This window comes from Protopterus annectens, chromosome 6.part1, assembly GCF_019279795.1.
Source record: "Protopterus annectens isolate FY-2018-M chromosome 6.part1, PAN1.0, whole genome shotgun sequence".
NCBI lineage: Eukaryota > Metazoa > Chordata > Ceratodontiformes > Protopteridae > Protopterus > Protopterus annectens.
In genome coordinates, this window is record NC_056738.1 from 396,217,457 (window position 1) to 396,244,269 (window position 26,813).

General features: G+C 43.0%; 1 protein-coding gene across 1 annotated transcript in view; it reads right to left on the reverse strand.

The window, feature by feature from the left end:
- RPS6KA4 (ribosomal protein S6 kinase A4) overlaps window positions 1–26,813 on the reverse strand; it is a 785,184-nt gene that overhangs the window by 480,116 nt on the left and 278,255 nt on the right. Inside the window, exon 4 of the mRNA XM_044075810.1 lies at window positions 19,307–19,422. Within this exon, the coding sequence (XP_043931745.1) occupies window positions 19,307–19,422 (116 nt within the window). The remainder of the gene's footprint in view (window positions 1–19,306; window positions 19,423–26,813) is intronic.

A 26,813-nucleotide genomic window follows, 5' to 3' on the forward strand; every position in this document is an offset into this window, starting at 1 on the left:
CACAGTGCACATTCCAGAATCAAGACAGAAATTAAACTAACCACTCTGTCTTTCTACTTGCAAAGAAATGTCCCAAGCAGTATTTATGTTTTATTTTCTTCAATTTGAATGTAAGGTTCCAAGTTTTCACAGCCATACATCTGGGAGAGTGTCTAAATAATGTAATTAATTAATTTGACCTAAAGTATCATTTCAAGGAACAGTAAGAAGTACAGTTGTGCAAGAGCTTACTATAACAGTAGATGTCATACTGGTGACTGCTGCAGTACTCCAAATTGCTGCGTTACCTTGTCAAATAACCCAGACATCCAGCCAGAGTACCAAAGCCAAAACCTTCCATACAGCCATACATCTAAAGTATGACCTAAGCTCACAGGCATAAGGATACATAAGTGGACATATGAGCATAAATCCTCATACCGTCTCCAAGTCAGTAAGCCTGAAGAGCAAGAGAGATGAAATAAACTGGTCAGTTAAGAGGAGAGAGGCAGAAAGACAGGGACCCCTCAGTCCAGGAGGAAAAAAAAGGAGATAAAAAAAAATCAGAAAAAGGGGGCAAGATGGAGAGGGAAGGAATGCTACAACAGTGATCAGTAAGACATCTACTGTTATGGCAAGTTCTCACACAACTGTATTATGTCCTTCCTTGGATCACTGTTGCAGCACTCCAGACTAATAGGTGATTTCCAAAGATGAGGAGGTGTGATGTGTGGATGGGAGGGAGAGAGAGAGAACTGTACAGAAGTCTAAAAAGGACTGACCTGGCCAAGGTGGCTCGATCTAGAAAAGATATCCACGCTGAAATGTTTGGTGAATGTATACACAGAGAATCAAGTAGATGCTTCTAAACTCTACAGTAAAATGCTCAGGAATGAAGATGCTACTCTAAAAGAATGGGCCTTTGTTGGAGAGAGTCATGATTTGCCATGTAGGGTTTAGGAAAAGGAAATGATTTCAGAAATCCATTTAGCAAGAGTCTGCTTTAAAACTGGGTTTCCTAACTGGGAGTCTTGGAAACAGACAAAACATTGGTTGAATTTATGAATAACCTAGGTCTTATCCAGGAAGAATCTAAGCTGTCTGTGCATATCCAGGGAATGAAGAATTCCTCCTCCCTTATTTTGAGGATTTGAGAAGAAAGTGGGAAGATGTATGGCCTGATTGAGAGAGCCACTTTACTCATTTTGGCTTGAAGGAGGGATTGGCCCTTAAAGACGCAATGTCCTTATGAAAAGTAAGGAAGGGAGGAGCTGACATACAGACCTGTAGTTTGGAGACTCATCTGGCAGAGGTCACAGATACCAGAAAAATAGCTTTCCAAGTACAGAATTTGACAGAAGCAGATGCTGCTGGTTTTAGAGGGTCTACATTAGAATACCAAACATTTGAAATGTCGGGTGTTCTAATATCAACTCATTTTCAGCGAACGCAGAAAATATCGAAGTAACAGGAAACCAAATTCTTTCCTAGGGAAAGAATTTGGTTGTCCGTTTCTGTTGCTTCGGTATTTTCAGCACTCTGGTGGAAAGTCACGGGTCGGGTTCAAGTAAGTGTGCGATTGTGTGGACGTGTGGGTTAGGGTGGGTTAAGTGAGTTAGGGTTAGGGTGGGTTAAGTGAATCAGGGTTAAGGTGTGGGTGAGGTGACTGTGCAATAATGACGGACGTTAGGGTTTGGGTTAAGGTAAGTGGATAGTTAGTGGTGTTTGTATAGTTTAGTGTAGGGTTAGGTGTTAGAGTTTAGGTGTGTGTGTGTGTGTGTGTGGATTGTTCACCAGTGGGAGTGGAGAGCACTGAGCAGCCTATTTGTCCCTAGAGCAGTGGTTCCAGCCAGAAACTTGTAGTCTATTCGCCATTTTGGGTCAATTCCTAGCTCATTTCAACCCCTGCTATAAAGCCCGCTTTAGCGCGCTTTTGCGTGATTTAGCGCGGAGTTGCCCATAGAGCACCATCGGGCAGCGCCGGTTAAACAAGGTTAAACTGTTTCTGGCTCCGTAAAATCTGCTTTTCAATTTTTCCCTTAGAACTTCTCTACTTGCAATCTAAACAGTCTATTCTCTATCTCAAAAGCTCAGCACTTGCTCCTAAAGCATTTTTATATAGGTAAAGCTCAGCACTTGCTCCTAAAGCATTTTTATATAGGTAAAAGTACTTGTATACTAAACAAAGTACTACATTAGCCTAGAATCCCCTTGAGTACCCATTTCCCTATAGGTCCCTTCTGACTCAGTTACACAGCAAACTTTTTCACTTTTTCTAGCATGTCGAAGGGTCAGTTGCTGGCCTCCTCTCCTGTTCAGCTGGTAAATCTGGGCATCTTGAGGCAATGTTACAATTGCCTCATGTACACAGACAACCCACTCCTTCTCCCACAAAACACAAATACATGTGAGAGATGCAACTATATAGCCAAACTGGAGGCTGAGCTCTCTCAACTCAGGACTGGCAAGACCAGACAGGAGGAGAAGGAAACCACGCACACCACAAACCCAGTGTCACATAGAACTATCACAACTGCAAAACAAACACAAACACACAAAGACATACTCGGAGGCACTGATCAAAAATCTACCAAAACCACAGAGGCCTCCAAAGCAGACACCCAAGCAACTGCCACCTCAAGACATAAGACATGCAACACATAGTTCTCAAAGTCAGTGTGCTAAACAGTCACAGCCCTTAAGGCCAAACACAATGCCAGACACACTTGTTATAGGTGACTCCATAGTCAGACACACTGACGTCCCACTCACCAGACTGAACAAGGAAAAGATCACAGTAAGCTGCCTGTCAGGCGCTAGAATCCGCCACATAACACAAGCACTCAGGTCACTCCACAGCAAGTACAAGTATGACTCAGTCATTGTCCATGCCGGTGTGAACGACCTGAGACGTACCTCCCTGGACTACATGAAGAGAGACATAGAGGAGCTCTCAGATTATGTAGCCCAGGCTGGTATGACCCTGACCCTGAGCAGTATCCTACCCTCACCAAGAATGATGCCACAATACAGAGACAAAATGATCAGCTTTAATAACTGGCTTAATTACTGGTGTCATTCTAAGGGGATCCAATGTCTGTCTGCCTGGGATGACATGCTTGACAAGCCACGCTGCTTGAAGGGACGGCTTACACCTGTCACCCTGGGCTTCCGGATATTGGCAAAGGCTCTTGCCACCCCATAGTGCCTTTTTAGGCAAGGCTCAAATGATAAACCTACCGCCATAGAAAACAAAAATGGAGAAAAACTAAGGGTAATACTGCTCAATGCCAGAAGTCTAAACCTCAAGATGCACGCCCTCGAAGCCCTCCTCAGTATGGAGAACATCGATGTCTGTGCTGTGACTGAAACCTGGTTCAAGGCTCCTGAGAGCACCCCAGCACTATCAGGTTATACCTCATATCATGCGTTCCGGCCCCAAAATCCGGACCGAACCACAAAAGGAGGGGGAGTATCCATATTCATAAAGGATACCCACACCTCCAGGTTAGTGGCATCGCATGAAGCATCGGAGACCATCCAGGTGCAATTAACTATAGGTAAAACTGCCCTACAGTTTGTAACATGCTACAGACCACCTTCTCAAACTCAGGAAACCCACACAGCCTTCCTGAAGACACTGGAGAGTATGAATGTCTCTCCAAACACCATCATATTGGGTGACTTCAACTACCCAAACATAGACTGGGAACATTACTCAAGCCCCAACACCCTAGCCCAAAGGTTCCTTGAGTTCATAAACTCAAATGCTATGGAACAACTAATCATTCCCACAAGAGGAGAAAATATACTAGACCTGATCATCACAAACATGGGGACAAAATGCTCCACACCAGAAGTATATCCCTCATTGGTGAGATCAGACCATAAATTAATCTCACTGGAGATCCACATCCCGCCCCCACCCCCAGCAAAAAAGACCACAGTGAAGAACTTCTCAAAAGCAAACTTCACACTTCTTAAGACTGGAGTGGTATCCTTCAAGGCCCCCGAGCCAGTGGAAACCACAACCCACGCTGCTGAAACCCTTGCAAATGCCTTCTACGAGCACCTCCAGGAATGTATGGATCAAGCAATCCCTAATAAAATCAAGACCCTTTCCACCAAAGGCAGGCGCCCGGTCTGGTGGACTCCAGCCATAAACAAACTCTACAACAAGAGGAGAAAGCTACTACATGACAGAGCAAAATCCCTAAAAGGGAAGGTATCTCTGATCAATACTAGCAAAAAACTACGATCACTCATAAAATTATCCAAGGCCAACTTTGAGAGAAAAATCGCAAATGACACAAAAGACAATCATAAAGCCTTCTTTAGCTATGTTAGAAACCTGGGTGGAAACTCCCAGATATGCTCAGAATTACTCCAAAATGATAAAAAAATCACTGAACCCACAGACATTGCCAACATACTGGCAGACAGGTTCAGTGCAAATTTCTCCCCTCCCTCCCCCCCAAAAGGAGAAATATCTATCCCACCAGAGTCTAGCCTCCCAAACATCTCAGATGCCCAGGTGAGAGCTGCTCTCTCTAAAGCAAAAAACACAGCATCAATGGGACCGGACGGTGTCCCCGGCTGTGTGCTACACGAACTCAATGAGGAACTAAACCCACACATAAGGCTGCTGTTTAATCTTAGCCTTACTACAGGATACGTACCCAAAGAATGGCGTACGGCAACTGTGGTCCCACTCCACAAAGGCGGTGTTTCTACGGACCCTGGAAATTACCGCCCGATAAGCTTGACTAGCCTTGTCTGCAAAGCTATGGAGAGGATCATAATGGAACTCATAAATAAAGACATTGGGGACCTACAGACACTGGATCCTACCCAATTTGGCTTTGTCAAGGGCAGATCCTGCCTCTTGAACTTGGTCGACTTTTTCGAAACAGTCACTAAGGCCATTGATGAGGGTAAGGCAGTTCACACAGCCTACCTTGACCTAGCAAAAGCGTTCGACACAATACCCCACTCGGGCATCATAGAAAAGCTCACCAGCTTAGATGTAAACCCATATGTCACAAGATGGGTTGCAAACTGGCTCAAGGACAGAACACACAGGGTTAGAGTTGCTGGTGCCATGTCAGACTCTAAGCCGGTCACGAGCGGTGTCCCACAGGGCTCAGTCCTGGGCCCCCTCTTGTTTGGCATTTATTTTTCTGAAGTGCAGGCAAACATAGGGGATTGTGGCTGACAAAATTTGCAGATGACTGCAAACTGGGCACCATAATTGACACTCCATCAGACACAAACATCCTCCAGAAAGGTCTCATAGAAATGGATAACTGGTGCCAGAGCCATGGCCTTAAGCTAAATGCCAAAAAATGTATAGTCATACCCTTTGGGAAAAACAAGGTAACCCCTAATTACCACATAGGTGGTAATCCATTAAACACGGAAGAAGTTATCAGGGATCTGGGGACCCAAGTTGACAGTAACCTCTCTTTTGACACTCACATTGCCAAAGTGGTTAGGAAGACCTTCTACATTGCCCACCTGATCATGAAGGGATTCACATCCAGATCAGGAGAGGTCATTGTACCCCTGTACTCTTCACTTATCAGACCAATGATTGAGTACAACGCCCCATTCGGAATGTACCTTACCCGACACCTGCAGCAGTTGGAAAGACCCCAAAAGTTCCTCACCAAAAGGATAAAGGGGCTCAAACATATGTCATACGATGCCCGAATGAAGAAACTCTAGCTCTATTCAGTCGCATACTGTCTGCTCAGAGGTGATCTGTGCCGGACATACAAGGCCATGTCCAACCCGGAATTAATGGACATGCTCCACCTCAAAAAATCCAAATCCACCAGAGCCACGAGAGCAAGAGACTTAAACCTCAACACAGATATAAATAGGACGTGCTGGAGGGACAGATTCATCACCCAGAGACTCCCTACACTATGGAACAGAATCCCAGTCCATGTGAGGCAGAGCCCCTCACTGACTCTGTTCAAGAGAAATCTTGACGAGTGGATGGGAGATCGTAGGTTTACCCCGGGAATCATCTCTGTGTCACTGCTGGACAGAGGCACAGCAAACTAATGGGTATAGTATTCTCATCCTAAGGGGTGGTGAAAGCCACACACACTCTGGCTAGGCTTATAAATGCCCTAGGGCAGATAGCCTAGTATGAACCTATGAACCTATGATTGCTATTTGTTTGGTGTGCTTGTGTTGTGTGAATGTGTTTTGGAAGAGCGAATTATTTCCCTAAGAAAAAATTCACTGTTCCGAAGGTTCAATGTTTTTTTTTTCAATTGCTAGGGTTCTATATTAGAACACTCGACATTTTGAATGTTCAGTGTTCTAATATAGACCCATTTTAGAGGAGGAAAAGTGACTTTCTTCAGCACAAAGATAAAGGTATATAGGTATATCTCGAGGGACAGATGGAAGAGAAAGAGAGAGGGAGGTAAAGTTAGAACTAAGTTTATCGGACAGTAGGTTCACTGTATCTTCAGCTTCAGTGCAGGTAACATTGTTCAGAATCAGCTCAGTGCATTGTGACTGAGATTACAAACAATTATTTAAAAATGCCCTGCGACTGTCTTTGGCTTGGTTATCTATTTTAGCCTCAAACATGGTTTTGGTGGATTTTATTAAGCCCCCGAGTGGTTTATTTCAGTGACAAGGGCTCTAATATTCTGGGAATTACTCTTTTTACTTTTGGTCAAAATTCTTTTCCTTTTATTATAAAACTTGTTGATATCACGGTTCCATCATGTATATTTGTTTCTAGGGTTTGCCTTACACTTGTTCCTACAGGATACAGCTGCATCTATGCAGCCATTTACACACTCATACGGTGTAGTGGTGTACATTTTTGCATATTCAGTGGAGTTAACTGGGTCTGGTGTGGATATGAAGCTTGCTAACGTATCACCTAAACCTAAATTGTGTGGAAGGGATCTTTGGTTTAAATTGCATTTTGAAGGAGACAGCTTTATGGTCAGATCTAACAAGTGACAAAGATATGTAAGATGCTCCCATATTAGTAAGTACAAGACCAAATATGTTATTCCCCTTAGTGGGTACTCTGATGAATTGTTCCAGTTCCTTTGTATTAACAAAGTTCAGGAATCTCTGTGCTTATGCACTAGTGGTGGTATAGGTTTCCCAATCTATAGTTGAATAGTTCAGATCACATAGGAAATGGTATTGGGTTTAATACAGAGTGATTAGAGTTCCTGTAGATAGGCAATGTGGCTTTTTTGCCACAGAGGGAGTTCTATAGCTAGCTAATACATGGTACTGGTCTTTTCTGATGGTTACTTGGACATGAAAAAGCTCTAGTGGATCACTCTGCTTTACCAGCTTAGATGGGAGTCTCTTCTGGATGTAGGTTTATATACCTCCACATTTTTTCCCTTTCTGTGCAGTAGCTAGTCTAAATGTGGAGAAGGTGTTGTAGCTCTGCACAGCCAGAGTCCTCACTGCTATTTTAAACCATGTCTCAGTCACTACATGGACATCAATGTCTTCCAGGTGAGAAGGGCTTGTAGGGAGTGGAACTTCTTGTTCAGGCTTCTAGCATTAATCAGCAACACCTTCATATTTTTCCTTTTCTTGTTTCATTACATTGGTAGGTTTTATCAGGCTGGCATTGTCTATAAAAGGCACTATGGGATGGACAATGTCTGTCAATAATCAAAACCCTAGAGGGGCCAGATGCTTGCCATCCTTGGCAAAGCAGCACGGTCTTTTGATCATATCTTCCCAAGGTGACAAATATCGGACCACCTTAGAATGACATCAATAACTAAGCCAATTATTTAAGTCAATTACTTCTTGCTCATACCGTGGCATCATCCTAAGAGAAAGTAGAATGCTGTTCAGTGCTATGCTTGTACCCAAGTTGGACACAGTCTGAAAGTTCTATCATCTCTCTCTTCATATAATCCAGGGAGGTACACATCAAGTCAATGACAATGGCATGAGCTATGACAGAGTCATACTGATGCTTGCTGTTAAAGGACTTGAATGCAGATATGATCGGACGTATCCTGGCACCAGCCAAAAAACTAACAGTCGCTCTTTCCCTGCTCAGCCTGGTAAGAGGCATATCTGTATATCTTACAATGGAGTCACCTATAACAATAATGTTTGGCTGGGTCAATGCCTGCCTTACAGGCTCAGCATCTGTGACAGACTCCTTGTGCTATGTGAAGAAGTAGGCTTAACATGCAGAGTGTGGTTTGTGCCTGTGTTGTGTTGTGCTTTGGAGGTAAGTTAATCTTTAGAACTTCAGGTTATGATGGATTATGTGTATTGTGATGTGTGGTGTTCTGCTTATCATTTTCTGTCAGAGTTACTGTGTGTGAGATTTTTTGCCTCCAAGGATATTACACATGTACATCTTTCACATACTGTTATGCAGTTTGAGTAACAGATGATGGTCAGACAGCATGAGACAGTTCTTACACTGTCTCAAGATACCCACCTCAATCAGGGTGGCTAGAAAAGTTGTGGAGAAGTGGTGGCCCATGATACTGACAAGAATGGCTCTGGGGGCAGGGGTAACTCACTGAATTTAATTTAGAATGATGTCTAGGTGGACTTGCTACCGAGTATTTAAATTTCAATACAAAGGCAACATGACCGAAAACCTTCTGCCACCAGCAAGAACCAGTAAAAGAATTACAGCAAAAAAAAAAAAAAAAAAAATCACTAATTTGATGATAAAATCGATGCAAGCAGTATCAGAACACTAATTATTAAACTTTAACAAAGGTCCTTTAGCCTGGTGAGTAGTTTAAAGGGCGAGACTTTGCAAAAGGATACTTGCATGCTTACTGTCAACAGCCAATAAACAGGGAGAGGGAGAGAAGTATGTTGTCAAACTATCATAAGGGGCAGGCAACAACAGATACACTTGGGTTTAAAAAAAAAAATTACAACAAGGACAGTTCTCTGTGTAGTTTCCGCATGACGGAAAGCCCCCCATTTTTCTCAAGTAACAAGTAGCCATTTTTTTTTTTTTTTTTAGGGATGAGGTCAACCTTTTGTATAGGGGAAGGGGTGGACCAAGGAGTGGGATGGGGGATAGGCGATAGGCAGAATTGTCTGGGAAAGAAGGCCTCCCAGATCAAGAGTCTCTGTCTGCTTTGTCCACAAATCTTCTCCTAGGCATTTTCTTAGCCTTCTGTAAAGGCCTGGGTTTCCTGCGAGTGAAGGAAATGGATTTTGCAGTGCAATTCCTCCTGTACCTTAGTACAGAAGTAACAAAGATCTGTCGATAGTTCTTCATAATTTTACCTTGTTCCACAATTGTTTGAAAGAACTGGTAGCATCTAGCCAAACAAAAGATCTTTATTTAAGGAACATATCTTCTGGAAGGGGCAAATAACATAACCATGCATACACCTCCTTATCACAAAACCTGTAACAGCTGCCCTGGAAGAGGTTTCCACTGCATCACAGCTGCATTTAATGCTGTGCCTAGTTACTTGAGAAGCCTGAGCCACTAAGGATAAAGCCTTTTGCCTAGTGGTACATTCCTCAGGGGAGGGCAATGTTTTATTCAAACTGCTGAAAACAGACAAGTATTTAGTCATCTAGTATGACAAATCAGGGCTCTAAAGGCCAGAGAGGACAATGTATAAACTTTTTTCACCAGCCTGTCCACTGGTCTGTCTTTATCCAATGAAAGAACACTGACAGCAGCAAGAAGCAGTTTATAGAGCTTATCTACTGACATAGAAAACAGAGGTGCCTTTCTCAGAGTTTTTGTACAGAAATTTTAAATCCCTTTGCTACCTTGTAAAACCTAGTCTTTTTGGTGCAGCTGGCTGGGTCTCTGTTGCAGTGGAAGCGGATTCAAAGACATCCAGGAAAGCCACCAGAACAGGGGGATACAGGAGAAGGGGTGTTTAGGGTGTTTACTTCTAAGAGTTTATAGTGTATCTGTAGATCTTCAGAAATCTGCTTAGATTCCTATTCAAAATGCTTAATCATAATTTAAAAAGAAGTCATGTACTCACCATAATGTTCCATCTGAGTTGTTTTTCATTTCCCTTTAACCAGTGGGACACGGAGCCGGGATGGATCCAACTCGGCTGCATTTTACCAGCATCCCAACCTGACTCAATGCCTTACCCGTTTGCAAAATTACCCAGAGTAGCCTAAGAAATTACCACTTATGCCAATGAAAAGACCAAGTCTCTTCCAGCCAGATAACCACACAGCCCACATAAGGCAGGGGGAAGGAGAGAGAGAGAGACAGTTGAAGACAAATGCAAAGCAACAACTCAGATGGAACGTTATGGTGAATACATAACTTCTTTATCTGAAGTTGTTGTTTTCATTTGGTCTTCATCCTGTGGAACAGAGTCCCAAGCCCCAGAAGGCTGCCATCAAGATGTCAGAGCTTCCCAGCCGTTGCACTATCTAAATGAATTGTGGAATCGGGGGAAGTGGAGGATAAGCACAAAGACCAGAGGGTCAAGCATGAACCAGAGCATCTCTTGGGGACTCCTCCAGAGGGGAGTTCAGAGAAAAAACTCATTGCACTTCGCGTTGGAAGGAGAGGTGAAGAGATTGCAGCAAGGTTGACCCCCATTCTAGAAAGATCTGTTTCACTACTGAAGGATTCAGAGACCACTTGTAAGGCATCAGGACAGACCTGCGGAGCCTGTCAGCTAGAATGTTGGACCTCCCCGGAATGTGTATTGCTACCAGAAAACTGCTGGTGGAGATTTCCCACTCCCACAATCTCATGGCTTCATGACAAAGGAGAGAAGACCTGGTTCCCCAGTTTGTTGATGTACCACACTGTCTGACTGTATCCACCAACTGAGGTGACACCTGCAAATGGCAGCCAATCTAATGTGAAGGAACAAAGGCCGAGACAGAATGGACCATTGTATCACTAATGTCCACTGGAGAACCTGCATGAAAAATTGGCTACAGGGACTAACAGAATGGCTGCAGACATGGACCCTGGGGTCTGCAGAATCAATCGAGCTATAGGGATTTGTTGGGATAAATCCTGTACCCGATTTCTCAGAGTGGCTACTTGATGTGAAGGAAGAGAAGCTAAGCTATCTGCTCCCTTGTGTTGGAGCTGCGCACCTATGAATTCCAAATTCTGAACTGGAGTAATGTTGGATTTGCTCATGTTTATGGTGATGCCCAGGGAGTGTGATAAACGAGTTAAGCAATCTCTGGTTTGGATTAACCGATGCCTTGTGAGAGCTGTCAGGAGACCATCTAAATACAGAAACACGTGGAATCCCCTGAGCCTCAAGTGAGCCACTACCACTGCCATGCATTTGGTGAACACCTGGGGGGGGGGGGGCAGTGCTCTGAACTAGTAAGGAATGGCTTCCAGCCGGAAGCGCAGATATCTCCTGCAGCGCCTGCATATTTTGATGTGATAGTACGAGTCCTTGAGATCTAGCAAGCACATCAAGCTGTCCTTGTGCAACAATGGCAAAATGAACTGAAATGTAACCATTCAAAACCTTGACTTCTTTATGTACACATTCAATTTGCTTAGATCCAGGATGGGTATGTCTTTTTTGGCATCAAATAGAAGCAGGTGTAGGTTCCAAATTCTCTGTTCAGTTGGGAACTCTTGGATGACTTTTTAGCAACAGTTGTTGGATTTCCTGTGCTGCCTGTGACCTCTGACTGGGTGGCACATCGGGAAGGCTTTTGGAATTCGGAGGAAGCAGAGAAAAAGAAATTGAATAACCTCTGGATATTATGCTTAACACCTAATGGTTTTGAGTCAACTGGGTCCAGGCTTTCGGGTGCAAAGCTAGTCAGCCCCCAACTGGCTCCAGAGATGGACAGTCAGGCAGAGATTCAGGAAAGCTGGTAAGGCTCATCAGGAAGATGTTCCCAAAACCTCAGGTTCTGCACACCTGCTAGGCCTCTAAGGTGGTAACTACCATCAAACCCTGTCTTCTGCCTCTAGAGGACTGTTCCTTGCGTGGCTCCTGGAAAGGCCCGTGGGATTTGCAAAACCAAATTTTCTTACCTCCACGTTGGTTCCTGGAGAAGGACCTTTGCGGTAGAAATTTTGATTCCAACAGCAGAAAGGGTATTCCTGTCCTTTTAATTGCGGGTAAGTGCTTCTCGAACAGATGGACAAAAATGGAGGAGTCACTGTAAGGGGCATTGACAAAACGCCTTAAGGACTCTGCAAAATCACATAGCCTCATCTGGGCATGCCTCCTTAAGGAAAGTCCTGAACCTTCTGCTTGCAAGGTACTCTCCATGGTATGGGAGGCTAACCTCATCGATGAGCTGGTGATGGATGAAAGAGTGGTCAGCTTGGGAGAAATTTTTTTAAATTCCTCCACAGGCATGGACTCAGATGCTGACAGTTCCTTGATCAGATCTCTCTGCAGCAGAGTAAAATGACCCACATAGTTCAATTACCTCAGCATAAAGTTGGCCAAGGTATAGACACACTTCCCAATCCTGTCCAGAGCTCTAGACTCCTTGTTAGGTGGATAGACATTGTCAGTTTCTTCTGCCAGCTCTTTCTTGGTGGCTGCCATCACCACGATGGCATCAATTACTGGACCCTTACTCCAGTGTTTCCTGTCTGGGGGGGTGTAACAGAAATCGTTCGGGTCATTTAGGTATGGGCTTGATGGTGTCTGGTTCCTTCCATGCCCAGCAAGACTCTGAATCAACCAGGGTATCTGCTGGGGGGGGGGGGTCACCTTGCAAGGAGGAGGTTGGGCAGAATCCCATCTTTCGGCTTTACGGTCTCTAATATGTCCCCAAAGGAGACTTCTTCAGGTGGAGATCAGAGGGGATCCTTCCTTCCTCCTCATCAAAGTTAGTATCCCCAGTTAAAGGACAACAATGGGATTCTGTTATTAAATGGCAACTTCTCTGTCTTTTTTCTCCCTATTTACTGTCCCTGCTATGAATAAACAATACAGAATTTAAAATATTTTAAATAGACTGTTTCTCTCCACTAGAACAATACCTTATGGTATTGTGGTGGTTTCACATTCAAAAAACTTTTGTCCCACCCTTAAAAAGCTTGCTGCAGTCTCCAATTCACTGATGTCATTAAGGTCACTGAATACAGGTAATTTTCTGGCCATTTCCTTCCCCAAACTGACATCATCACTACAATCCTAAAAATCTACCTATGCTGTGATGTCACAGCTCCCCGGGTCCTTCCCCTGCACATACAGAAATTAAAGGCTAAAACAAGGAGACAATACACGAGTCAAGTCTCCTGCTGTGAGCTGTCAATCACAGCAGGTAACAGCTCAAATTACCCTTAGCACTTTGACAGCTAGGGAAGTTAGGTGTGAAGGGGGGGGGGGGTGGGGGTGGGAGGAGAGTCAAAGTAGTACAATTTAGGCTTCACAAAATAATGCAGTTTAGCCAGTCCAAAAAATAGCAGCAGTAAAAAGCACTTTGAAAGCCTGTTCAGTGATATTTGCACTGTTTGTGTTTTAAATAGTCACTGAACAGCATGAAATGTTACTTAAAACTGACTGAATGACAGCACTGTATGCATGTAAAATCAATGCAGTGACAGGAGCTTTAGGAAGAAAGAGGCCTGTGTGATGTCATTTTTTACAGACATGCACTGCATTGTGGAATACCTAGAGGCAGACTAAACAATCAGAATTACTTCAAGATGCCAAACCCAATATGGTCAGAAATTACATATAACAATATTTAGAAACCTGTAAATAGTCCCTCAGTGGTGTTAAAATGTAGTAAACACCAAACCAAATAAATATTTGTTTTGAGTCTGTGGGTGTGGTTCTCCTTTAAAGACTCCGATGAGGAGTCGATGTGCTTCCTTTTGCACATACTCTTCCAAGGGACTTCCTCAGCTGGGTACTCTAGAGAAGTGTCGGAAGGGGATCCCTCATGAGCAGGGAATTCTTGGAGGTCGCTTGGGACAGGAAGACTCATGGCAGGATGAAGTGGGACCAAGGCCTGGATCTTGATGAGGGTACAGGGTTAGAATGCGGAACATGCATCGTTGGATCTCCAACTTGGGAGAAAACCCTCTCCACCATCTGAAAGAAAGGGCTTCTGGTCCTTCGGCCTATCTCCCCCAAAGCCAAAACCACCAAGGAAAAATGGGCAGGACTCACTCCGTATCCCCAGCCTCTGGTGTGCCGAGACACCCATGGGAAGGGATGCGTCTGAGAAGGATGGAGCCAACCCCAGTCCCCCGGACTCGGCATCAACACCATAGCTCCAAGACTTGCTCTACTCAGAGAAAGCCAGCACAGGGATAGTCAAGGGCATCCTTGGTGTTGAGGAGGGAAACTTCCTCTGCGCCAAGCACAATGTGCATGGTAGTCCCGAATCCTGTCACTCTGAAACAAAGGGTCAGATTGAAAGTGTCCTGCTGGGATGGCCAGGGTAGCTCACGGATCCGACAGGGGCCCGAGCCAAGACTACCCCCCATCTGGATCTGATCCTTGAGGAATCTCATCATCATCCTGTCCATGTCTGCCTCGAACCAGCTTCTGGAGGACCTGGATGAAGCCAACGAGGGGGGACGGGAATGCTTGAACCTAGAGGAGAGCACAGGAGACCTCAATGAAGTCCTTGGATCAGGAGGTACAGGATTCAATGTAGGAGCTGATGAAGGCATGAGATATATAGTAATAACATCCCCCAGATCCACAGAAGCTGTAGGATCCGACCAGGGGGATCATTTCTGTGGATCCAAAGGAGTTGGATCTGACTATCTCTTGGGCTTCTTAGCTTCAAGAGTGTCCCTCAGGAAAACTGGAAGGGACCTCTTTTTATGACCTTTAATAGCAGCAGGCGAGCAAGATGAGGAAGCCGCAGAGGGGGGGGTCTGAGCATCAGGAGCAAAGGAGGGAAGAAGCCCCCTAAGAACAAGCTTACTCCTACAGTCTGCTAAAGCCCATGATTTGAAAGTGGAACATTGTTACACTCACCTTTCTAGTGGTCAGCACCCAGGCAGTACATCCACTCCTTGTGGGCATCCTGGTTGCGGATTTTATGCCCACAAGAAGTGCAGTGTTTAAAGCCGGGTGAAGACTGGTCAGTCATGACCGAACAAAAAAACACCAAAAACCAATTGTCACCAGCCGAAGATACGCCAGAAGAAGCAAGTAAGTTTTTAACTAACCCCTTTACTCTAAATTTTAACTTTAATGACAAACTTTAAAACTACCTGTAAATATAATCGTGAGAATAACATTAAAAGAAGACTTAAACTAGAAGCTAAAGTTAACTTTTTTTTTTTTTTTAGGAAGAAAGAAATGCATACACACACACACACACACAAAAAGAGAGAAAAGTAGGGAGGACTTACAAAATCCACTTAAGGACAAGAAACAGCAGCAATTAACTAGGACACTTTAACCGGCTTGAGAGCACAAGATCTGCGTCCAGTTCGCTGAAGTGGCAGACGATATGTGAGGTACTTGGGTGGATATAGTGCATTATAAGTAGGAGGGAGGAGCTTGAGAGTTGGATCCAACTCTGTAGAATGTGGCAGAGCTGGATCTGGAGGTCGGATCAGAGACCCTATCGTGATGAGGAATGAAGACATCAGATCTGTAGTTTCAGTCATTTCAGATATGCTAACCTCAGGTGCCATAGCAGCCTCCAACAGGGTTGTGGTAATAGCCGTCCCACAGGTTACAAAACCTCCCTGTATACATTTGCTTCTGAGTGAGTAGACGTGATAAAACTTGCGCCTCAAATTTTTGTTTCTGAGCATGCAGGACATCAGGGTAGAAGGGTCCGTCATCTTTGCTTGGGAAGGCACTAAGTTTCCAAGTGGGAATAAAGGGACTAAAGTCTGGTTTGTAGGGTCTTTGAAACAAAGGACGAACAGATCATGCAATTTTTATAGTCAAGCTCAGCACCTAAACAGAAAAGGCATTGGGAGTAGAGATCCTTGTAGGCAATCTGCCTACTGCAATCGCACTTCCCCCTCCTAGTTGTCATCTAATAGAGCGATCAAACAGTAATACAACTGAGAAAAACAGAGGAAGGTTCCTCGATGGGACACTTATCTGAACCAGTCAAGGTCAGTGGTACCAACGGCCACGTGTAGAACAGACCAATTGGGTGCAGGACCTGTAATTGAGCATGTAGGATGATAGTCTGGGAATTTACACTCCTACATCTGCTTATGTGTCCTAACTCCCAGAGTCTTAGGTCAGGCATCAGAACTAAGTTTTGGCTTTTGTATCCGAAACAGACACTCAGGCTACTTGGCGAGATAATTCAACAGCCTGGAATACTGCAACAGCGGTCTAAGGAAGGACATCACAAAAGCAAGTACTGTAAAAATGTGAACACATTTCAGGAGCCAGCTTCAGTATTTTTTTTTGTTTGTTTTTGACTTGTTTTTACAGATAAAATATATATTTACATGCTACTAGACTTACTGGAAAGTGTTTTTTTTTTTTTTTTTTTTTAAGTTTCTCATGAAAAAACATCCCATTCAACTCACCTTAATATAATGCAGTTTTCTACATGCGTTACTGAAAGCTAGCTGCAATCTTCACTCAGGCAGTCACATTTCTCTCTGAAAACAATTACATTTGGTTTAGCTTAATAGCTCTACATTATGTTTCTTCTCCCTCCGTAGACCTAAAGTCAGTTTTGTGAGACACCAAAAAACAAAGCTTGGGGATACAGATTAATTTTAAGTTATACGACCAAGCCCCCTGTCTTAAGACATCTGTTTTTGCTTTACAATACCACTCTGGTACTGAATTATCATACTGTAAGACTGTATTCTCAACTCCATCTATGAAGCTTTCCATTTTGCCCCGTGGCCCTGTGTAACTAACCTTAAAGGAAAAATCCCAAAGTCTAAAATTCTGATCAAAAGAAACCTGTCCTTATACCTTCCAGTTGTCACCACCCATTTACCATGTCATCATCAGCCCTTCTCTGGTTTCAATTTACTTTATGCAGCCCTGTTATCATTCTCTCTGGTGAGCACAATTTTCAGTTCGCGTCAAAGTTTTTAGTCCCCAGTCACCGGGAAACAATAAGGTTATTACATGTGTGTGTTTGTGGTGAGGGTGGTTAGGTAAGAGTCTCAGCGTTTACTTTTTATGAACTTGTCAAAATGTTTATCTTAATTGTGCAGCTCTTTATTTCTTTTATTGATTCTGCATAGCATAACTGCGAGCCGTATAGTCAAAAGAGTACAGTTTAGTGAATTCATACTAAATCTCAGTCTACCGACGTATTCCCCTTACTCCACAGTAACGCAATCTATGTATAACTATCACAGGTTGTAGTAGCAAGTAAAGTCCTAAAAGGCTACATTTCTCAGAGGATAAAAAGCACAGGTGAAACTAATGAACGAATCAGTGAGAGCTGCCATGAGTACAACTGCAATTTGAGATGGAATTTGACTAAGATCATTAAAACTTCCTGTAACCACCACTACCCCAACCTCCAAAGCCAAAGCTGGGACATGCTCAGAAAGCCAGACTGAAAATGTAAACAAAAGACCAGAATCAAAACAAAAAAATCTCTGCGACTGTCCCTTTAAGAAGGATTATGATCTGTAACTAGTGTGAAACCTCTACTATGCATACACTGGTACCAAACATTTTCTTCTACACAGCTATGCCAGCTCTGTGGCACTGAGAAAGAAAGGCCTGGCTATAACCCACATGACTACAGGTTGATTAGTGGTTCAAGCATTTGAGGTGCTGGCACGGGAAGGATGGGAGTCCATTCAGACACACCTAGCAAATGATCTACAGCAGAGGTTGTGGGTGCACAGGATAAAGGTTGTCGCAGTGGGGAACAGCAGGAAGGCATTGCCTGAGTCACATGAAGGCAGGATGACATGCCAGCACATCCCCATTATACATCTGTTTCCAGGACATACAACTGTGTGCAGCAAAGGAAGATATGGCATAAAGCAAAAACACTCAGCAGCAAAATGGCACTGCCTCAAGTGCCTCAGTCTACTCACTGGCTCCCAAGCATGCTTCAAAGCAAGTCAGGGGAGGTGGGACAGCCAAGTAGGCAGTGGATGAGGAAAGGTCCTGGGGGCAGCTGAAGATCAGCTGCTAGAAACAAACAAAAAAAAATCCTTCCCTAGGCTAACGCCAGTAACTAAGGTATACTACCAGATTTTCTCCTTTTGAAGAAATCTGGCTAAGTACAAGCCCCCAGTGTGGTCTGAAGCACCTGTCTGCGCAATAAACTCCTGGCTATAATTAATGCTATGAAGTGCAGAAAGTCCAGTCAAGACCTGCTTGAGTTTCTGGAATGCTTGTTCACAAGCCAATGACCAGATAATCTTATCTGGTCTATTTTTTCAGGTATGCCCAACACAGCCAAGATTAGAGTACTGTAATAAGGGACAAGCTTCCCATACTTCACTGCTGTGAATGCCAAAGTAGATCAAGCCGGGAGATCCTCTGCTTTGGTTGGTTCTGGCCAAATTTCTTCCACTACATGCACACAAACACCAAGGTAAGTTGCTTCTGCCACTCCTACCTGACATTTGTCTGACTTAACATGCAGTCTGGCCTTGTCTAATTTGCTCTACACTTGTCTGATACTTCACTTAATATGCAATCTGCTTTGTCTAATTTGCTCTGCACCTTTCTGATACTTTGCACCTTTCTGCCAGGACTGACCAAAGATTGTAATATTATCTGCATAGCCACAGCAGTCTCGCACCTGCTAGGATGCAGTCTACCAGCCTTTGAAAAGTTGTTGGGGCATTCTTCATTCCAAAGGGCATTTTGGTGAATTCATACAACCCAAAGAGTGTGGCAAAAGCTCACCTCTCTCTTGCTGCAGGTGTCAAAGGTGACCTGAAAATAATTTTAATTTACAAAAACAGACTGCACCTGTAGAACAATCACACTTGCACAGAGTCATCTCAATTTCCAAAGCAACAGCAAATACCCTTCTTGCTATGGTGATTTTTAGTGGTCAGGTACTTCGCCTACAAGGCTTGGAACAGCAAGAAGAAACAATGTCAGCTTGAAATAGGATTACAAGTTAGTCATCACAAAAAATAAACTGATACAAGATTTTGTACTTTTGAGTATGGCTGAACTGGGTAGGGAGGCCAAGCACATGATGAAGGCAAGTGGAAAGCCAAAGATTATACAGCTGTAAGACAACTTCTTGAAGAAAGGTCTGTAGCAGTCTAAGAGAGAGTTAAAGTCGTCCATGTAGGATTTGTGATGCAACATATGGAAAGTTGGCAGGTTATATTGTCTCCATTCACAGACAGTTTCTGTTGGTCAATATTCATGTTGAAACTTTTTTAAAAACTTCCTTTCATTTTCTTCTGTGACACTACCAATTTGTAGCTTACCTTGTGCAAATGTTCCAGTGCTAAAATGGTTTCTCCAATATAAATTCGGACTTCTTCTTCTGTAAAATGGTCTCTCTGATAAAGATGAGTGAACAACTCTCCACCACTCACATAATCTGCCACAAAACAAAGGCAACATTGAATTACTAACAGGTCAGTCTGTCAAACCTTCAGTGCACTGAACTGTAGTCTAACGGTAACACTTTTAAAAATAACTGTTAAAATAGTTGTGGATATATGCAAAAAGACAATTCAAAAAGTGACAAATTTCTCTGCCAGTCTCATATAATGAAACACAGTAACAACCAGTCTTTCCTTCTTGTGAGAAATACTTGTACTGGACCAGATTAGCCTTACCCCATTATTTATAGTGAGGGCTATCTGAAATAACTGACAGAGTTCATGCTCTTAAACTGGCAAAACAAGACCAGAGAATCCCCATTACCTACCTAGGCAACAATACATTATGTCTGATTATGAAATACAGAAAAGCATAGTCATAAGGAAAGAAAAAGTGTATATAAAAACCAGTATCAGCAACTCTCTGGCAAATGAAGGGGTGGTGGAATACGGTTATCTTATTAAACTGTTGTGAATGACTTTAAAAGTCATATTAAATTAAATATTTTAAAACTTGATAAAATGCATAAAAACACCAAACTCTCAACTCATGTACAAGTGGGCTCCCAATCCTCCAAATACTCACAAAACAAATATACAAACTGGTCTGACTATGTGGCATACAAGAACAAAGCAAAATCTATAACTCAGATGGGTCCAGCATTGAGCAGTGGCTCAGGTACTGTAAGAGGTAGGTGGAAAATGAGCAACTGATGCCATTCCATCCATCCTGGAGAAGTTATTGGTCATCTGGCTGGCTGCCTGCCAGTTCCAAACAGGCTGGCCTATGACAACTATCTGCCTGGAACTTGAGATATGGGCCTGGAGTTCAAGTCCGTGATGGTAGCTCTCCTGGTGTACATGCACAGGCATAAGCACAGGAGGCCTTCACAATACAAAGTGCTAAATTTGGCAACCAGGGGTGAAGTTAGGGCTAATTAGAAAACTAAAAATGCCCTAAGCACCCAAGTTAATGAGGGATTCAAGCTTACACCTGGCAGGTCAGGTGCAGTGATAGCAACAGGGGCTGAGGAAGGGAAATATTGCTAGGGATAGCATTACCTACTCTCTGGGTACCATGAGCTACTAACTTAGATGGTCTGCTGAGGAGGCAGAGTCAAAAAAAGGCTGACAGTCCTCAGATACCAAACAAAGCAGCCTTCAAGCTTGCCTTGCTGTTAGCTCTCGTCAGGGTCAATGGCTATGCTGTCACTATTAGGGAATGAATAGGCTAAGAATAGTTGAGGGTGGGGAAGAATGATGGGAAGGTAGGTGGAACAGCAAGAAAAAAAAAAAAAAAAAAAACAGAAAAATAAACTAAAAAATAAATATCCAACACTGCAATGGAATTTAAACGGTTGTCAGCTTCTCAAATATGACAAATCAATTCTGCTAAATAGCAAGCATAAAGGCAGTAAATCTGTCTTATTAATTTTACTAATTAAAGCTTCATACATTTTTTACTGGGCTATCAACCACCAGGGTCTTCATACGCCGGATCGCACAACCCAGCCTAGTTTTGTCCCAAGGTACCTTGGGCATCTATATGGTGGGGGTATATTAGTAAGGAGGAAGCCAAGAGTTGTGGGAGAGTATGTTAACTGAGGATTATTTTACTTAATGTAGACCTCTGTCCATCAGAGACATAGAGATCTGACCAATGGTAAATTTGTAATTTCCCATCAAATGATCAAGATTTCATCTGAATAGGGTCAGAGATGAAGTCTGCTTCACATGCCTGGGGAGCCTATTCCATACACTGGGGATCCTTTGAGATGTATCAGTCTCGCCACCATGTTCTATTTATGTCACAGGCAAAGTTCAAGTCCTTGCACCTAGTGTTTCAGGTACTGTTCATTTTGCAGATCTGCAGGATATCCATCAGAGCTGGATCTGAGGATGCCTTATATGTCAGGCATTGACTGCCTCTCAGTAATCTATAGGAAACTGAGCTTAGAAATAAGGCCTTGAGGCAATCTGTGTAGGACAGGGTATTCATACCCTGGATTTTCCTGGTGAGCAACCTTTGTGGGCAATTTAACTATTACAAGAGTCTGAGTAGGTGCATGCCAAATGAGGTACTGGGCTCAATAAATGGGTCTAATAAAGGCAGAGTAAAATGATACTTTAACTTCCTTGGACCTGGATGTCATACCTTTGTCTAAATGTTCGGTGACATAGAATGATTGACTACCTTGACGATGTGTTGTTCAAAGGTCAGATTACTGTCTACATATGTTCCCAGATCTATATCTACCAGGTCAACTCGTAGGGGAGTTTTATTGATGGAGTAATTAGCTTGGGTGGATTACTTCCCAAATGGCAGTATAATGCAATTTTTAGCACTGAATTTTAATCCATGGCTTTGGCACCAGTCATTTGCCTGTGTTAGACCCTCTTGCATTGTGCTAGTGTCATGAGGGAATTTATGATAGCTCCCAGTTTACAGTCATCTGCAAACCTGCTGAGCTAGAGGTCTTTGAAAATAGCCTCAATTTCCAAGTAGTAGATACCAAACAGGAGTGGGCCCAACATGGAGTCCTGGGGTACTCCTCTAGTGACTAGTTTGGTGGGTAGAGGTGGTCTCACCAATCCAGAATCCTGACTTTTTGAGTCCCATTTGTATGCCAGCCAGTAATCCACAGAGTCAAGTAGGGATTTATACCTAATTTAGAGAGTTTGCCAACAATACCAGTGTATGGGATTGCATCAAATGCCCTAGTCGGTCAAGATAGAAGGCATGCACCATTTTCCTCTCATCCATTTCCTTGATGACCCTCTCAAAGAAGTCTACCAAGTTAAGTAGGCAAGACCTTCCCTCAACAAAGCCAAACTGGAACAGGTCCAGTGTATGTAGGCTGACAATGTCCTTGTTGAACATTTCTATGATAACTTGTTCCATGGCTTTGCATATTAGACTTGTCACAGTGAGGGGTCTGTAGTTCCCAGGGGCAGTTAATAGCCCACCTTTATGAAGACGTATGACCATTATGATCCTCCATTCACTTCGTACATAACCTGTTTTGAGACTGTAGTTAAAGAGTGCCTAAAGTAGTCCTAACAGATCATGTTTTTGACTATTTAGGAGGCAATCAGGGATATTGTCACGGCCCACTGAAACAATGTTTGTCATTAACTAGTACCACCTGCCCCCTGTTGACAGTTTAGGGGGGCATTCTCAAAGGGATTTCACAGGTGGTGGTGGGGAAGCTGGGGTAAAGTTAGAGCAAAATTTATCAGCCAGTTGATTTACTATGTCGCTCTGGCCACTGAAGCTGGTACCATTTACCCCCACAGCTGCACACTGCCGAGTGTTATCTTTAAGGCTCTTGATGTAGCTGAAGATGGCACTGTGATTGTCCTTAGCTTAAGATGTTACCCTGACCTTGTAATAGGACTTGTTGGACTTGATTAGATGTCATATTTCTTGTTTAGTTGAATGAGAGAGCTAGTCTCGGAGTTGACCTTCCTGATTTTGGCCATAACTTTTTTTCTTTTGTTATATACCCTCTTTAGGTAAGGATTCCACCAGTAGAGTCTGGTTTTGGTGATAGATTTGGGCTTACTTATGGTCAGTACAGCAGCAGCCTCAATGCAGTCAGTTACATATTTGTACAGGGTTTCTGTGAATAACTGTGCATAGGTAGTTGTGTTCTTAGGGTTTGGGGGAACATTGAATTTTGATAAACTGTCACTTAACAGAAAGTAGTTAGCATTAGAGTAGCTCCTAACTGCTATGAGATTAGATGGGATTTTCACGTTGATTTTTATTTCAAAGGAAACAGTTCTCCTACGCTGGTGAGTACTAGGTCCAGTATGTTAGATCCTCTGGTAGAAGCGCATACTATCTGCTTTAGGGTGTTTGTGTTCATAAGGTCCACGAAAAGTGGTGCCTCTGAGTTAGAGGCAGTGTACATCATACCTCCAGTACGTCTAGGTACAAGTTACGAGTTTCCTGGGTCATAGAGTGTGACCTGTAGCTGGCTAGGATATTCTAAGGGACTACGTCTATGGTGACTTGGATGTGGATGAACGCCAGGACATTATTCTGTTTAACTAACCTGGAGATGTATTTGTTCCTAATGCAGCTACAGATACCTCCACCTTTAGTCCCTGTCTGTGCTGCTGTTGGTCTAGGTATGTGGAAGGCACTATAGCCTTGCACTGCCGCAGTACTTTCTGCAGCTTTAAGCCAAGTCTGGGTAACAACACAGACCTCTTACATTCTCCAGAGTGAGCAGGGCTTGTAGGGTGTGCAGTTTCTTGTTAGGTTCCTAGAACTGAGTAGTAACAAATTAAGGTTGCTTTTTTTTGCTACATTGGCAGTTTTGACATTTTGGCATTGCCTAAAAAAGCTCTAAGGGGTGGATAAAGTTATAACCAATTTTCAAAAGCCTAGAGGGGAACAGGTGCAAACCATCCTTGGCTAAGCAGCATGGTCTGTTAACCATGTCGTCCCATGCTGATAGATACAGGATCCCCCTGCAGCAACAGAAGAAACAAATTCAATTAAAATCACTCATTTTCTGTTCATATGTGGCATCATCCTTAGTGAAGGTACAGTGCTCTCCATGCAAGGCATGTACCTGTCGGACATATTCAGAAAAATCCGTAACATCTTTTCATGGACAATGATCGAATCATATTGCACCTGTGGTACAGTGACTTGAGTGAGTGCGCATGATGATATAGACCTCAGCTTCAGACAGGCAAATAACAGTTTTCTTCTTGTCCATCCTGGTGGAAAGGGCATGTGTGTGTCGTACAATGCAATCCCCTATGACAAGATTACTATGTAAAGTGTTTGCCTGCCTTATGGGCTTTGTGCTTAAGGGACCATTGGTGCTAGGTGTTGCTTTTGGTATATGCTTTACTGATTACCAAGGATCAGTACTGACATTTGACAACTTAGGAGTTTTGAGAATATTTTCTTTTTGAGCATCTCAGCATAAAAGGATCTATGTTAAGTGTTGAACGATATGTATGAAGAATGTAGTGTGTGTTCTAGACAACCTTGTTTGCAAGTAAGGTTTTACCTCCAATTAAGTTGCTCCAAGGAATATGCCTGAGTTGGGCTGTTATTCCCCCAGACATCAGAATTAAGATGTATATTTAAAGTATACACCTAATCTGAAGCATCACTTCATAATAAACAAAAAAAGTAGCTACATTTTTGTGTGAGGGGCTAAGAGGTTGACAGGTCCCCCTTAACATTTCCAAGTGCAGTTAAGCATGAGGGGTGTTTTTGGTCTTACATAGACCCTACTTATTTTTAACACTGTCAATCATAATGGGATTCAAATTCAGTTTCAAATACAAATGAATTAAGGTGTTTTTCTGCAAAACACCAACACAATTAGCAAATCAAAGTCCATGTAACAAATGCACAAAAGAAAGATGAGAGCACAAAAAACACACTATTCATAATCTTCACTGATCATCCCTTCCCTTCATAAGCGATCCTAAAAAGATGAGCTTTAAGTAAATGGTGTACACCAGGCAGCGTACGACAATTCTGAATCTACTGAGATAGTAAATACTGCACGAGGTCTTTGAAAAGCAAAAGCACATACACGAGACCTTGCTAGACACACCTGGGAAACTGTTAGCAGCCCCTGACTGGTAGAGTGCAAAACCTGTGTCCATGTATATGGCACCAACAACTTCATCAGATAATTGGGACCCAAGATATGAATGGACAAATAAACCAGCTCCAGAATGTAGTAGATGACTCTGAAGTGAACTGGCAGCCAATGGAGGCTATGCAGAACAGAGGAAACATGATGGTAATGACTTGTACCAATTAAGTACAGTTGTACAAGTAAAATTACCATAACAATAGATGTTCAAATGAGCACAGCTGCAGTAGCCTTAGCTGTATGGGCTATACCCTGCCAATAACATAACAGCAAGTCAACTTTCAAAGCTTTAGGGCACCTTCCATATACCCAAACCATCAGTAAGCTCAAGCTGAGCGGATTAAAAAGACAGGTTTGGGCACCAAGCCCTTCAGAGCTTTCATACCAACACAGAAAAGGAGGACAATGCAAGGAACAAAAAAGAATTTACTTTCACCCAGGCAGAAACAACACACCAAAAAAACAGGGAGCTGGAGGGAGAGAATGGCTTCTGGAGAAGTGATCATTTAAACATCTACTGTTATGTTAAGTTTACTTGTACAACTGTGTTATATTCATCATATTGAATACTGATGCAGTAGCCTTAACTATTTGGATAGATTAGCTTACCTTATAACATCTTGGAAGTGGAAGGAAAAAGGTCCAGCAGCCCTTGGAAAATGGTCTGAGCAAAGCCATATCAAGATCCGGAGAGGGAATCAAGCCTATAGTGCTTTGTAAAACTATGTACAGAAGACCCAATTCACTGTTTCTAGCATACTTCTAGAATCCAAAAAGCCAAAGATGAAGCAAAGGCCAAGATAGAGTGGGCCTTGGACACTGCCTGGAATATTTTTTTTTTTTTTTTTGTAACGGTGAGTATAACAAAAAGCCTTAGACAACCAATTGGAAATGGTTTGCTTTGACACATGTTGTCCCTTTTTACCTTCATAGAAATTAAAAACTGATTTGCAGATCTCTAAAGACAGTACAAGGGTTGTCGGTGGACATCCAAGGTATGGAGCATCCTTTCCCCCTCATTTTTAGTTTTAGGAAAGAATGGGAGATGGAAAGTTTGGCTGAACGCAAACTCAGATACCACTTTAGGAGCTTGCAACTCAGATGCCATTCTTGGAGAGGCTACAGCAATCAGTAAAACTGTTTGCCATATTAACAACTTCAAGTCAGCCAGGTTAACTGGTTCAAATGGAGCAATTGTTTAGTTTCTCTTATACAAAATTAAAATCTCAAGAAGAGACCACCTATTTTCTTGGAAGTCTCTTATGCAAAACTCCTTTCAAAAGCATTTTGACATAAGAATACATTGAAGGAGGGTCCACGGGATGAACTGGCCAATAAATTAACTTTGATGCAGGAATAAGAAAGGACTATAAAATGGTAACTCACAGAAATATTATAAAAAAGAGAACAATTAGCCCCGAATGGGTGCTGGTTATGTTGTTGGCACAGAGCAGAAAAAGTACAGTTGTGAGCCCACCATAAATGTAGATGTTCGAGTGTATTCACTGTTGCAGTCATTACACTTGGGTTATCCCGCTGGCAGGCTACCCGCAGTCGGCCTGAATTCCAAAGTTTTGGTCTGGCATCGGTTGCTGTCGCCTCTTGATAGGTTGATAGATTAGTACTAGGCTAACTGCCCTTGCGAGCCATTTTAAGCCTAGCCAATTATCCCCTGTGAGATTCAAACCCTGCATCTTGTGCTTGTAAGGCAAACACCTTAACCATTAGGCCACCTTCCCAATCTTCCA